Source organism: Oncorhynchus mykiss, chromosome 31, assembly GCF_013265735.2.
Source record: "Oncorhynchus mykiss isolate Arlee chromosome 31, USDA_OmykA_1.1, whole genome shotgun sequence".
Taxonomy (NCBI): domain Eukaryota; kingdom Metazoa; phylum Chordata; class Actinopteri; order Salmoniformes; family Salmonidae; genus Oncorhynchus; species Oncorhynchus mykiss.
In genome coordinates this window covers 9100912-9115997 of record NC_050571.1, presented here as the reverse complement: position 1 = coordinate 9115997, position 15086 = coordinate 9100912, and the positions used below count along the sequence as shown (strand labels likewise).

Here is a 15086-nt window from a genome sequence, read left to right as displayed (position 1 = left end):
GCAGGTATGAAATATATGTAGACTCATGTGCTTGTCACAAACTAACAGTCTGATTGGCTGTGTTCCTCTACTAATGGTCTGATTGGCTGTGTTCCTCTAGACCTCTACTAATGGTCTGATTGGCTGTGTTCCTCTAGACCTCTACTAATGGTCTGATTGGCTGTGTTCCTCTAGACCTCTACTAATGGTCTGATTGGTTGTGTCCTCTAGACCTCTACTAACGGTCTGATTGGCTGTGTTTCTCTAGACCTCTACTAACGGTCTGATTGGCTGTGTTTCTCTAGACCACTACTAACGGTCTGATTGGCTGTGTTCCTCTAGACCTCTACTAACGGTCTGATTGGCTGTGTCCTCTAGACCTCTACTAACGGTCTGATTGGCTGTGTTCCTCTACTAATGGTCTGATTGGCTGTGTTCCTCTACTAACGGTCTGATTGGCTGTGTTCCTCTACTAACGGTCTGATTGGCTGTGTTCCTCTAGACCTCTACTAACGGTCTGATTGGCTGTGTTCCTCTAGACCTCTACTAACGGTCGGATTGGCTGTGTTCCTCTAGACCACTACTAACGGTCTGATTGGCTGTGTCCTCTAGACCACTACTAACGGTCTGATTGGCTGTGTTCCTCTAGACCTCTACTAACGGTCTGATTGGCTGTGTTCCTCTAGACCTCTACTAACGGTCTGATTGGCTGTGTCCTCTAGACCACTACTAACAGTCTGATTGGCTGTGTTCCTCTAGACCTCTACTAACGGTCTGATTGGCTGTGTCCTCTAGACCTCTACTAACGGTCTGATTGGCTGTGTTCCTCTACTAACAGTCTGATTGGCTGTGTTCCTCTAGACCTCTACTAACGGTCGGATTGGCTGTGTTCCTCTAGACCACTACTAACGGTCTGATTGGCTGTGTCCTCTAGACCACTACTAACGGTCTGATTGGCTGTGTCCTCTAGACCTCTACTAACGGTCTGATTGGCTGTGTTCCTCTAGACCTCTACTAACGATCTGATTGGCTGTGTTCCTCTAGACCACTACTAACGGTCTGATAGGCTGTGTTCCTCTAGACCTCTACTAATGGTCTGATTGGCTGTGTTCCTCTACTAATGGTCTGATTGGCTGTGTTCCTCTACTAACGGTCTGATTGGCTGTGTTCCTCTACTAACGGTCTGATTGGCTGTGTTCCTCTAGACCTCTACTAACGGTCTGATTGGCTGTGTCCTCTAGACCTCTACTAACGGTCTGATTGGCTGTGTTCCTCTACTAACGGTCTGATTGGCTGTGTTCCTCTAGACCTCTACTAACGGTCGGATTGGCTGTGTTCCTCTAGACCACTACTAACGGTCTGATTGGCTGTGTCCTCTAGACCACTACTAACGGTCTGATTGGCTGTGTCCTCTAGACCTCTACTAACGGTCTGATTGGCTGTGTTCCTCTAGACCTCTACTAACGATCTGATTGGCTGTGTTCCTCTAGACCACTACTAACGGTCTGATAGGCTGTGTTCCTCTAGACCTCTACTAATGGTCTGATTGGCTGTGTTCCTCTACTAATGGTCTGATTGGCTGTGTTCCTCTACTAACGGTCTGATTGGCTGTGTTCCTCTACTAACGGTCTGATTGGCTGTGTTCCTCTAGACCTCTACTAACGGTCTGATTGGCTGTGTTCCTCTAGACCACTACTAACGGTCTGATTGGCTGTGTTCCTCTAGACCTCTACTAACGGTCTGATTGGCTGTGTTCCTCTAGACCTCTACTAACGATCTGATTGGCTGTGTTCCTCTAGACCACTACTAACGGTCTGATAGGCTGTGTTCCTCTAGACCTCTACTAATGGTCTGATTGGCTGTGTTCCTCTACTAACGGTCTGATTGGCTGTGTTCCTCTACTAACAGTCTGATTGGCTGTGTTCCTCTAGACCTCTACTAACGGTCTGATTGGCTGTGTCCTCTAGACCTCTACTAATGGTCTGATTGGCTGTGTGCCTCTAGACCTCTACTAACGGTCTGATTGGCTGTGTTCCTCTAGACCTCTACTAATGGTCTGATTGGCTGTGTTCCTCTACTAATGGTCTGATTGGCTGTGTTCCTCTACTAACGGTCTGATTGGCTGTGTTCCTCTACTAACGGTCTGATTGGCTGTGTTCCTCTAGACCTCTACTAACGGTCTGATTGGCTGTGTCCTCTAGACCTCTACTAATGGTCTGATTGGCTGTGTTCCTCTAGACCTCTACTAACGGTCTGATTGGCTGTGTTCCTCTAGACCTCTACTAACGGTTTGATTGGCTGTGTTCCTCTACTAACGGTCTGATTGGCTGTGTTCCTCTAGACCATGCGTTCCTGAGTTTCCGGCCGTCTCAGGTGGCGGCAGCGTGCGTAGCTGCGTCTCGTATCTGTCTCCAGATTTCTCCTAGCTGGACCACGTCTCTACACCTATTGACTGGATACACCTGGGAACACCTCACACACTGCATCAAACTCATGCTGCTGTAAGTCTCTCACACACACACACACACACACACACACACACACACACACACACACACACACACACACACACACACACACACACACCTGGGGCCACCTCACACACTGCATCAAACTCAAAATGCTTGTAAATCTCTCTCACACACACACCTGGGGCCACCTCACCTCAGTCTCTCTCATACAGGACAGACACACCTGAGACCAGTTGAATGCTTGTATGCAAAGACCTGATCATATCCATTTGACCAAGCCCATCTCCATGCTAATTCTCTCGTTGCTCATAAACAATCCACTGTCACTGTCCTCAGATAATAACACAGGTCTCATATAGGTTAACTGTAAACACATGACAATCCACTGTCCTCAGATAATAACACAGGTCTCATATAGGTTAACTGTAAACACATGACAATCCACTGTCCTCAGATAATAACACAGGTCTCATATAGGTTAACTGTAAACACATGACAATCCACTGTCACTGTCCTCAGATAATAACACAGGTCTCATATAGGTTAACTGTAAACACATGACAATCCACTGTCCTCAGATAATAACACAGGTCTCATATAGGTTAACTGTAAACACATGACAATCCACTGTCCTCAGATAATAACACAGGTCTCATATAGGTTAACTGTAAACACATGACAATCCACTGTCCTCAGATAATAACACAGGTCTCATATAGGTTAACTGTAAACACATGACAATCCACTGTCCTCAGATAATAACACAGGTCTCATATAGGTTAACTGTAAACACATGACAATCCACTGTCCTCAGATAATAACACAGGTCTCATATAGGTTAACTGTAAACACATGACAATCCACTGTCCTCAGATAATAACACAGGTCTCATATAGGTTAACTGTAAACACATGACAATCCACTGTCCTCAGATAATAACACAGGTCTCATATAGGTTAACTGTAAACACATGACAATCCACTGTCCTCAGATAATAACACAGGTCTCATATAGGTTAACTGTAAACACATGACAATCCACTGTCCTCAGATAATAACACAGGTCTCATATAGGTTAACTGTAAACACATGACAATCCACTGTCACTGTCCTCAGATAATAACACAGGTCTCATATAGGTTAACTGTAAACACATGACAATCCACTGTCCTCAGATAATAACACAGGTCTCATATAGGTTAACTGTAAACACATGACAATCCACTGTCCTCAGATAATAACACAGGTCTCATATAGGTTAACTGTAAACACATGACAATCCACTGTCCTCAGATAATAACACAGGTCTCATATAGGTTAACTGTAAACACATGACAATCCACTGTCCTCAGATAATAACACAGGTCTCATATAGGTTAACTGTAAACACATGACAATCCACTGTCCTCAGATAATAACACAGGTCTCATATAGGTTAACTGTAAACACATGACAATCCACTGTCCTCAGATAATAACACAGGTCTCATATAGGTTAACTGTAAACACATGACAATCCACTGTCACTGTCCTCAGATAATAACACAGGTCTCATATAGGTTAACTGTAAACACATGACAATCCACTGTCCTCAGATAATAACACAGGTCTCATATAGGTTAACTGTAAACACATGACAATCCACTGTCACTGTCCTCAGATAATAACACAGGTCTCATATAGGTTAACTGTAAACACATGACAATCCACTGTCCTCAGATAATAACACAGGTCTCATATAGGTTAACTGTAAACACATGACAATCCACTGTCCTCAGATAATAACACAGGTCTCATATAGGTTAACTGTAAACACATGACAATCCACTGTCCTCAGATAATAACACAGGTCTCGTATAGGTTAACTGTAAACACATGACAATCCACTGTCCTCAGATAATAACACAGGTCTCATATAGGTTAACTGTAAACACATGACAATCCACTGTCACTGTCCTCAGATAATAACACAGGTCTCATATAGGTTAACTGTAAACACATGACAATCCACTGTCACTGTCCTCAGATAATAACACAGGTCTCATATAGGTTAACTGTAAACACATGACAATCCACTGTCCTCAGATAATAACACAGGTCTCATATAGGTTAACTGTAAACACATGACAATCCACTGTCCTCAGATAATAACACAGGTCTCATATAGGTTAACTGTAAACACATGACAATCCACTGTCCTCAGATAATAACACAGGTCTCATATAGGTTAACTGTAAACACATGACAATCCACTGTCCTCAGATAATAACACAGGTCTCATATAGGTTAACTGTAAACACATGACAATCCACTGTCACTGTCCTCAGATAATAACACAGGTCTCATATAGGTTAACTGTAAACACATGACAATCCACTGTCCTCAGATAATAACACAGGTCTCATATAGGTTAACTGTAAACACATGACAATCCACTGTCACTGTCCTCAGATAATAACACAGGTCTCATATAGGTTAACTGTAAACACATGACAATCCACTGTCCTCAGATAATAACACAGGTCTCATATAGGTTAACTGTAAACACATGACAATCCACTGTCACTGTCCTCAGATAATAACACAGGTCTCATATAGGTTAACTGTAAACACATGACAATCCACTGTCCTCAGATAATAACACAGGTCTCATATAGGTTAACTGTAAACACATGACAATCCACTGTCCTCAGATAATAACACAGGTCTCATATAGGTTAACTGTAAACACATGACAATCCACTGTCACTGTCCTCAGATAATAACACAGGTCTTGTTCTACCTCCCCGTCTGTCTCTCCTCCACAGTGCCCATGACAACGATGTGAAGGAGGCCAACAAACCCAAATCCACCCCTCCGTTGTCTTGCTCCTCCTCTCTCCAGTCCCACCCTCCTCCCTCCCACCTCTCCCCAGTCCAGAGACCAGCTACCTCCTCCAACCCCCAGCAGCTCCTTTTCCAGCCTGGCCCAGTGGGCTTCCCTCACCTCTCCCAGCACTCCCCCTCCTTGTCCCAGCTCCACACGCTAGCTGACTCCCAGGCTTTGGGGCCTGCTGTGGTCAACATGTCCCAGGACATCCTCCAAAGCCACAGGATGGGGCTGCTCACTGGGGCCAACACCATGACCTCCACAGCAGGGACCTTCCCCTCCTATCCTAGCCTGACTTCGGGGCTGCTCACTGGGGCCAACACCATGACCTCCACAGCAGCGGCCTTCCCCTCCTATCCTAGCCTGACTTCGGGGCTGCAGCCTGGGGCTCGGGTGGCACCGCTGGCCTTGCAGGGCCCCATCTCCATGCAGGTAGCCTTGGCTGCGGAGCCGAGACACTGCCTCAGCATGGCCTACACCGGAGGGTACCTGGGGGGCGTGGGCCCCCACCACACCTTCACGGCAGCGGGCTGCTTCGACAGGTGACGCCAGGAGACGGAGGAGAGGATGAACAGCAAACTGCCCCGAGCCAGGGACAGGGAGCGCTGCAATCCTCTTCCCTCACTACTTCCTCCTCCTCTCCGCTCCCTGGCAGACCTCCTCTCCATCTCCGTCAGCACCCCGTCCCCCTCCTCTGCCGCACCCCGCCCTGCGCCCCCCACCCTCAGACAGAGACGGAGAGAAAGACGGCTAAAACACAAGCAAAGGTCAAAGGGCACCGATGACCCCGTGGAGGTCATCACACTGACATGACACCTGACGTCACTGACTGACTGTTGAACACTGTGTTCCGATCCCGTCGCAGGAACGTGATTCCAAGGCAGAAGCATTAAAACACTGTAGAATGGTCACCGTATGTCCCTGGTTAAGATGCTGTTATCACTGTGAACCAGAGGCTATGCAGCATGATTCCTCCTCAGTGCCTCCTGGGTTTTGACCAGAGTGATGTCTGTCTGTCTGTCTGTCTGTGAATTCAGCTGAAGATGAAGTGCTGCTGGATCTCTCTCACTCTAATCCCAAAAACAGATCAACTCAACTGAAGACGAGTAATTGGTCAGTAAAGTGACATATTGAGCTGCTGACTTGAGAACAGTGGTATGAAGTGTTATAAGTAGACCTACCAGTGAGTTGAAGAGGCTGTGTCACTTGCTATGTCAGCCTTATATCACTCTTATGCCAGTGAATAAAGGGATTATGTCACTCGTGACTAAGTGCTCCAGGGGCATTCTGAGAATTCCTACCCCAAATCCTCTCTGGTTGAGGAGGGGAGACCACAGAGTTCATTGTTCTGTCACAGCAGGGGAAATCCATAGTTTTAACATAGCTGTCATGTTTTGGCTTTCTCTTCTTTCATCCTTCCTCCTTCCTTGTCACCTCTCCTTACAGCCTTTATTCTCCCTTCCTCCCTCCTTGTCACCTCTCCTTACAGCCTTTAGTCTCCCTTCTTCCCTCCTTGTCACCTCTCCTTACAGCCTTTAGTCTCCCTTCCTCCCTCCTCGTCACCTCTCCTTACAGCCTTTAGTCTCCCTTCCTCCCTCCTCGTCACCTCTCCTTACAGCCTTTAGTCTCCCTTTCTCCCTCCTTGTCACTTCTTACTTTTTGCAAAGTCTTGTCTTGTGGTGGAGCTCTCCTCATATCTGGATCTTTGTTTCCAGAAAGGGGGGGGGGGGGGGGTTCCAACCACCAAGTCTCGTAGTGAGGGTTAAAGAATGAAGCTCTGTTTTCCACGTCCTTCCACTCAGACTTCAAGTGGAAGTGAACTGACACGGAATGCTCATGGTTAAGGAGACTTGGAAACATAGAAATAGAATGATTGGCATTCTAATTCTATGCTTAGAACTCTGTTGAAGTAGATAATGACATTCTGCTGCCTTCTATTAGAAGTGATGGTTCTGTGTGAGCTGAAGACTTGTTTCCATGAACCACAGCGTATATCAGGGACTTGATGTAACGGATTACTTGAATACGATGCCATTGAAACGTGCCGTAGCTTCTTATTTATATGGACACATCTATTCCTTGTTGCTTTATTTTGTATTCTTTGGTGAAGTAAGTTTAGTTTTAGTTTTTAGTTGGTTTTTTTATACCCGCGTGTAATGTGTTTTTCTGTGCCCTTGTATAACTGTATATTCAGGCTCAGGTTAGGCTGTGAATATCCAATCAGCCGTCTCCTTATTGCTGAGGTTACCCAATCAGCTGTCTTCTTACTGTGTCCTATTGAGTGTGCTTTAAGTAGATACTAGCATGGCACCCACGAGGGTTTCTCACTGATCTACCTCTCTGAGGAAGAGGACCTTCATTTTTAAATAACATACTAAGATATATAAACAAACACCAAATTTGCATCCTGGTAGAATCCGTGACCTTCCAGACGATGAAACACACAGCCCATCTGCAGCTTGTCATTACTAATAGCTTCCCACATTCCCAGCACTGCTTTTCCCCATACTTCTACTTCCTGTTGGAACGTAAACACATCCAGATTCCCCTTCTGGGTCACAGGGGGTCTCGCTGGTTACCGTGGCGATGGCCAAATAAAAATCTAAATCGGGGGCTCACTCAGAAGGAGAGTTAGTTGGAACGTTACAGAATGTTTAGATAGAAATGTGCTGTTTAGATCAGCTATGGGTATCTGTTGTGTAGAGCAGGGAATAGTGGAAGCTCTATAAATCACATTTCTATCTGCAACGATGTAAACTTCTGGTCCTTTTCTCTGTCCGTATGCTATTGAATGTGTATGTTTTTACTATGGTTGTACCTTGTCCCCAGCAGTTTTCACACTTGAACTATGCTGATACTACTAAGGCTGTGTTCTGGTTCTCAGAACATGTTCTATATAGGTTTTTATGTTGTGATTCTCAATGTTCTAGGCTTGGATATCAGAGATTTATTGAAATGAACGCTGTATGAAGCTTGCTTAAGCAAGTTATCTGTCAAGCATCTGAAATTTGTCTAAACTTTTTTTATAGCATGAACATACCTTACTGTAGTCTAGATAGTAAATTACTAGAAATGGAATGAAGGGCTTACTAGAGTATGTTACTAGCAACCAAATGTATCTTTCTGCCTGATCTCTTCTGAACTATGTCAATCTACCCAGACTCAGTCACTGTACGTTCATCACTACTTTTTATAGACAAAGGGATTCTGTCTTTTTTGTTAACTACAGTTTATTTTACATTCCTATTATTTTAAGTGTATTTTATTTACTCCTGATCTGTGTTTAATAAAGATGGATGCAGTCGGTGTGGAGTAGTGGGTCATATTCATTAGGCACCAAACGGAAGAAAACGGACAAACCGGGAGGGACTATATGAACTTGTCCCAAAAAGAACGCTTTTTTTTTTCTGTTTGCAAAATGTTTTGCTACGGTGTGACCTAATGAATACGACCCTGTTTTAGATAAAAGAACTCAAGTCTTTCCCTCACTAAAAAGCTACTTCTCACCGAGGTCTCAAGGTGCAATATGTTTTTGTTGGTAGAACCATACCATTTAGAATGATTCCTTCTATTTCTACGGCTAGAAGTCTTCTCTCACAGCCGTCACTGTCTTGAGGATAGCCCTCACTAACCGGTTCATCTTTTCTAACTTAATTCCTTGACATTATTGTGTGATTTGACTCGACGTCGATCCTTGCTGCCAGAAAGCCGAGAGCTCTGAACACTATGTTGCACATTGCAGCCTTGATTGGTGTACTGTACGTGTTGCTATAGCGATACTGTGCATGTTTCTATGTCCACAGAACTGTGCTGAGAAAAACACACACACACACACACACACACACACTACTTGTCCAATGAAATGACACCAGAAATGTCCCACGTCTATTTTTGTAAAGCTGTTTTTGTAGCCTTTGTTGAAGTGACACTCAGAGAAGTTTCTTTTTTTATCCGATGAGCCATTGAAATAAACAACAACAAATAACTAAATATCTTCACTCCGTCTGTGTGTTCTTTTGTTTGATATTGAGGCTATTCGATTATCGTTTACAAGCTATTGTATGGTATTACTGAGACAATGCTGCTTCACAATGGCAACCTATTGGCTAAATGACTGGTCAAAAGGAGTGCACTATATAGGGTATTTGTATTTATAATGGTGGATCCCCATTAGCTGCTACCAAAGCTACTCTTCCTGGGGTCCAGCAAAATTAAGGCAGTTTTATACAATTATAAAACATTACAATACATTCACACGCGTCACAACAAACTGTGTGCCCTCAGGCCCTTACACCACCGCCTATCTACAGTACTAAATCCATGTGTATGTATAGTGTGTGTATGTATAGTGTGTGTGTGTGTATGTATAGTGTGTGTGTGTGTGTGTGTGTGTATGTATAGTGTGTGTGTGTGTGTATGTATGTATAGTGTGTGTGTGTATGTGTGTGTGTGTGTGTGTGTATGTATAGTGTGTGTGTGTGTATGTATAGTGTGTGTGTGTCTGCCAATGTTTGTTGCTTCACAATCCCTGCTGTTCCATAAGGTGGTTTTTCTTCTTCTGTTATTTCTATCTAATTTTACTGCTTGTGTCAGTTTCTTGATGTGGAATAGAGTTCCATCTAGTCAGCAGCATACCACCCTGCATACCACTGCTGGCTTGCTTCTGAAGCTAAGCAGGGTTGGTCCTGGTCAGTCCCTGGATGGGAGACCAGATGCTGCTGGAAGTGGTATTGGAGGGCCAGTAGGAGGCACTCTTTCCTCTGGTCTAAAAAAAAATATATATTCCAATGCCCCGGAGCAGTGATTGGGGACACTGCCTTGTGTAGGGTGCTGTCTTTTGGATGGGATGTTAAACGGGTGTCCTGACTCTCTGAGGTCATTAATGATCCCATGACACTTATTGTAAGAGTAGGCGTGTTAACCCCGGTGTCCTGGCTAAATTCCCAATCTGGCCCTCAAACCATCACGGTCTCCTAATAATCCCCAGTTTACAATTGGTTCATTCCTCCTCTCCCCGGTAACTATTCCCCAGGTCATTGCTGTAAATGAGAACATGTTCTCAGTCAACTTACCTGGTAAAATAACAAATAAATCAAAAATGGCTCTATGTAGTACTGTGTGCCTCCCATAGTCTGTTCTGATTTTGGGGACTGTGAAGAGACGTCTTGTGCATGAGCTGTGTGCCAGTAGTTTAGACAGACAGCTCGGTGCATCAACATGTCAATACATGTTGAAACAATACCTCTCATAAATACAAGTAGTGATGAAGTCAATCTCTCCTCCACTTTCAGCCAGGAGAAATGTACATGCATATTATTGTTTGCTCTCTGTGTACATCCAAGGGCCAGCTGTGCTGCCCTGTTCTGAGACTATTGCAATTATCATTTGGTAAGCACAAATATCTTACACCGATCCAATCATGTCAGGCCATTGACGTGTTTCACGGAAGAGGGAAAACGTTCAACAACGGTACATTTTAACATTATTCAAACAGGACCTTGGCCTAGCCGACTGAAAACCAGAGGGGGAGGAATATGAAAAGTGTCCCACAGACATTTCTCAACAAATCAAACTCTTCTTCTCTTCAGCCCTCACACTCCACCCACCCGTCTCCTTCAGAGTGGTCTGTGTTCTACGACATTCTGTCATAGAGGCCCATTCATCAACACACTATCAATGACTCGTGTGTAGTGAATATGAACGCACATTTAGCACACACTGTTGTCACACAGTGACACACATTACAATCCGATTAAATCCTTCCAAAATAATTGTGCAATGTAGAAATGCAGATATATACTACAGCTTCCCACGGGATCACTAGATTATCATTGGAGGATAATGTAGTGAGATCAAGTAGCAGGATTCCCCACAGCCCATCTGTAGAGACTAGTGCAGTGGGAGTGGGATCACATATAAAATCAAATAAACAATCAAAATGACCACCATGGCTCCTTCAGTTACCCCAGCCTTCCATAGTGCTGTTGGAGGATATGGTAGTCAGTTCATATAGCCCCTCTGTAGGGAGTGCAGTGGGAGGTATGGTGGGGTGCAGTGGGAGGTATGGTGGGGTGGGGTGCAGTGGGAGGTATGGTGGGGTGCAGTGGGAGGTATGGTGGGGTTGGCGTTAGAGCCAGAGGTGGGCCATTCTCTCCAGGCTTGTTTGTGGAGCTAAAATGGAGGGTGGTCGGCTTCCTTTTAATTTGTCTGTTGAAGGAGGGGAGGGGGGGGGGGGGGGGGGGGGGGGGGGTGTGTGTGTGTGTGTGTGTGTGTGTGTGTGTGTGTGTGTGTGTGTGTGTGTGTGTGTGTGTGTGTGTGTGTGTGTGTGTGTGTGTGTGTGTGTGTGTGTGTGTGTGTGTGTGTGTGTGTGTGTTATTCATGGTGGGGACTCCTCACGCTGCTATTGTCTTCACTGGGTGGTGGGTGTCTGCGTTCACATAGGCTGCTGAGGAATGAATTTACTGGGCCTACTTCAAGACAAGCTGGCCAGGATCAGATTAATGCATTGGCCCAGGGATTACATTTATTTAGAAAGTTAAACCATAAATGTCTATTTATGTCTATAGTGTCTATAGTAGACAACTAGGCCTGTATTCCATTAGAATTCATTCTGCACTGTAGGCCTGGGCAAATGACAAACGGCATGATATAAATCCCCTCCAATACCAACTTTTAACATGAATGTAAACAGTTTTGTTGATCATTCTGTGACTGCCCAGTTGATAAAAAACAGCAATTTGAGTAGAGTGGCCAAACCACAATGCAATCCGTTAAAGTTACTGTTTAGGCCTAACCTGTGCAAAATTTGTGTAATCATGGTAATCAATTGTAATATATTTTTGGGATTACCCAAAATTCAGGAACGTAATGTCATTACTTTCATACCCAGACGTCTTGAGACATTGTTGTTTTTGAAGATGTATTAAAACACATTTCTAAGAAGACATTCAATACTATGGGACATGTCTCAAGACATTTGTTATTTAGACAGCACCTCACAACCATTGTATGTATATATTTTATGTATATATATTATTAAATAACAATGATACAAAATATTCAAGAAACATAATAAATATACAATGATTGAGGGAGAAGGGGAGAGAGAGAGAGAGAGAGAGACCTGAAGCCTGAGAAGGGAGAATATCTCTCTGGTTGGACAGCCTCGTGTCGTCGCGTTCAGTGTCCAGGCCACTCTTTTACATTTAAATTCAAAGCATAATGAGAAAAGGCGAACAAAACATAACTAACATATTTGTGAGGTTTAACTCTGGTCTGCACTCATCTTCCTGTTCATAATGTTTGGAACTTGGGAATGTTCAACGTATCAAATTCACGGAACATTCTTTAGTCAACTGACAGTAGATGCAAATTCACGGAACATTCTTTAGTCAACTGACAGTAGATGCAAATTCACGGAACATTCTTTAGTCAACTGACAGTAGATGCAAATTCACGGAACATTCTTTAGTCAACTGACAGTAGATGCAAATTCACGGAACATTCTTTAGTCAACTGACAGTAGATGCAAATTCACGGAACATTCTTTAGTCAACTGACAGTAGATGCAAATTCACGGAACATTCTTTAGTCAACTGACAGTAGATGCAAGTCTCAAAACAACAGTCTGTCAAACCTGGAGGATTTACAATCAGATTTTCAACTTGTTGTGAGCAAGCAAAGCATTTGAATGGATAATGTATGTTAGTCCAGAATAATATTTAGTCAATATTAAGAAATATGTTGTTGACATCTTGTTTAAGCACTGCCATAATCTATTCAATAATCTGTACATTCTGTGAATCAATCAATCAATCAAGTACATCATCTTACTTCTTACATCAGCTGATGTCACAAAGTGCTGTACATAAACCCATCTTAAAACCCCAAACAGCAAGCAATGCAGGTGTAGAAGCACGGTGGCTAGGAAAAACTCCCTAGAAAGGCCGGAACCTTGGAAGAAACCTAGAGACGAACCAGGCTATGTGGGGTGGCCAGTCCTCTTCTGGCTGTGCCGGGTAGAGAGGAACCAGGCTATGTGGGGTGGCCAGTCCTCTTCTGGCTGTGCCAGGTGGAGATTATAACAGAACATGGCCAAGATGTTCAAACGTTCATAAATGACCAGCATGATCAGATAATAATAATCAACACAGTAGTTGTTGAGGGTGCAGCAAGTCAGCCCCTCAGGATTAAATGTCAGTTGGCTTTTCATAGCCGATCATTCAGAGTTAGAGACAGCAGGTGCAGTAGAGAAAGAGTCCAAAACAGCAGGTCCGGGACAAGGTAGGACGTCCAGTAAACCGGTCAGGGTTCCAAAGCCGCAGGTAGAACAGTTGAAACTGGAGCAGCAGCATGACCAGGTAGACTGGGGACAGCAAGGAGTCATCAGGCCTGGTAGTCCTGAGGCATGGTCCTAGGGCTCAGGTCCTCCGAGAGAAGAAAGAGAGAGAGAGAGAATTGGAGGGAGCATACTTAAATTCACACAATGTCTATCTATTCTATAATCTGTACATTCTGTGAATGTCTATCTATTCTACAATCTGTACATTCTGTGAATGTCTATCTATTCTATAATCTGTACATTCTGTGAATGTCTATCTATTCTATAATCTGTACATTCTGTGAATGTCTATCTATTCTATAATCTGTACATTCTGTGAATGTCTATCTATTCTATAATCTTACATTTACATATAACATCTATTGAGAAATAATCTCATAGTTAAATGTGCTATTTATATTTCAATGTTCTTATGTCCTTGAACATCAGAGGTTTGCTGCAAGTGTTGATTAGGTTTTCTGTAAGTAAATATGTTCAACTGTTTTCAACGGTTGTTTTCTCAAGTTTGTCCTAGAAATGAGTAAGTGATTGCCAAATCACTATAAGACAAAGTAAGTAAACACCTGAACCATAGATATAATATTTATAGAGCCTTGAAACATCTTATTATTTCTAAGATGTCTCAAGATGTCTTCTATATTCAAGACATCTTGAGACCGTCTACAGATACATCTTAAAGATGTCTTGACTTTTAAAGACATGTCTTAAAATGTCTTAAGTAGTCTCAAGACATATTTGTTCAGTTACTTTTGGATTACTTTCCACTGAAGAGGCATTAGAAGTGACAAAAGGGATCCATAAAATGGATTTGGTGTGTCATCAGAGTGCTTTATTTGACTTGTGATTAGATTTGTTCAGGTGGCTCAAACTTAAACTTGCGTGTTTTATCAATATAGAACTATATGTCACTGAGAAAACAGAAAGGTGTTAGGATATATTTTTTGCAAACATCCTTTCTGAATTTAAAAGTAATCCAACACGTATTTTTTTTGTAACTGTAATTGATTACATGTAGTCAGTTACTACCCAACCTTGGGCGAGACCTTGTGGTGGGCCGTCACAGCAGGAAGTCAGGTACGCTTCAAATAATCATAAACTGATGTAATGGCGCCATCTAGTGGAGAAAGAGAGAAACCTCAGTGGCGCCATTTGCAAAGTTGTGAACATTTGCATACTTCGAACGTTTCAACTATAGACGAGCCCCTGATTGTTCGTTTTCGATGGCTTTAACTATGTGCTCGTCTATGATTGGCAATAGTACGTTTTTAGCAACTATAACAATGTTCCATGCAACATTGAAAGCGATAATCAAACAAAAAAATAATGTTTTTGAACTTTGAAAGGTAACAATGAAAATATAATTCCCATATAGAAGGTAATTTCAACAAAAGCAAAAAAAGTTATTGAGAAGTAACATAGGAACGCTTCT

At 43.3% G+C, this 15086-nt stretch overlaps 1 protein-coding gene across 1 annotated transcript in view; it reads left to right on the top strand.

Annotated features, from left to right (window-relative positions):
* The window catches only part of LOC110504527 (cyclin-J), a 38794-nt gene extending 29486 nt beyond the window's left edge, over positions 1-9308 (top strand). Inside the window, exons 5-6 of the mRNA XM_036969785.1 lie at positions 2321-2480; positions 5256-9308. Of these exons, the coding sequence (XP_036825680.1) occupies positions 2321-2480; positions 5256-5862 (767 nt within the window). The 3' untranslated portion in view covers positions 5863-9308. The remainder of the gene's footprint in view (positions 1-2320; positions 2481-5255) is intronic.
* Positions 9309-15086: the final 5778 nt, after the last annotated feature.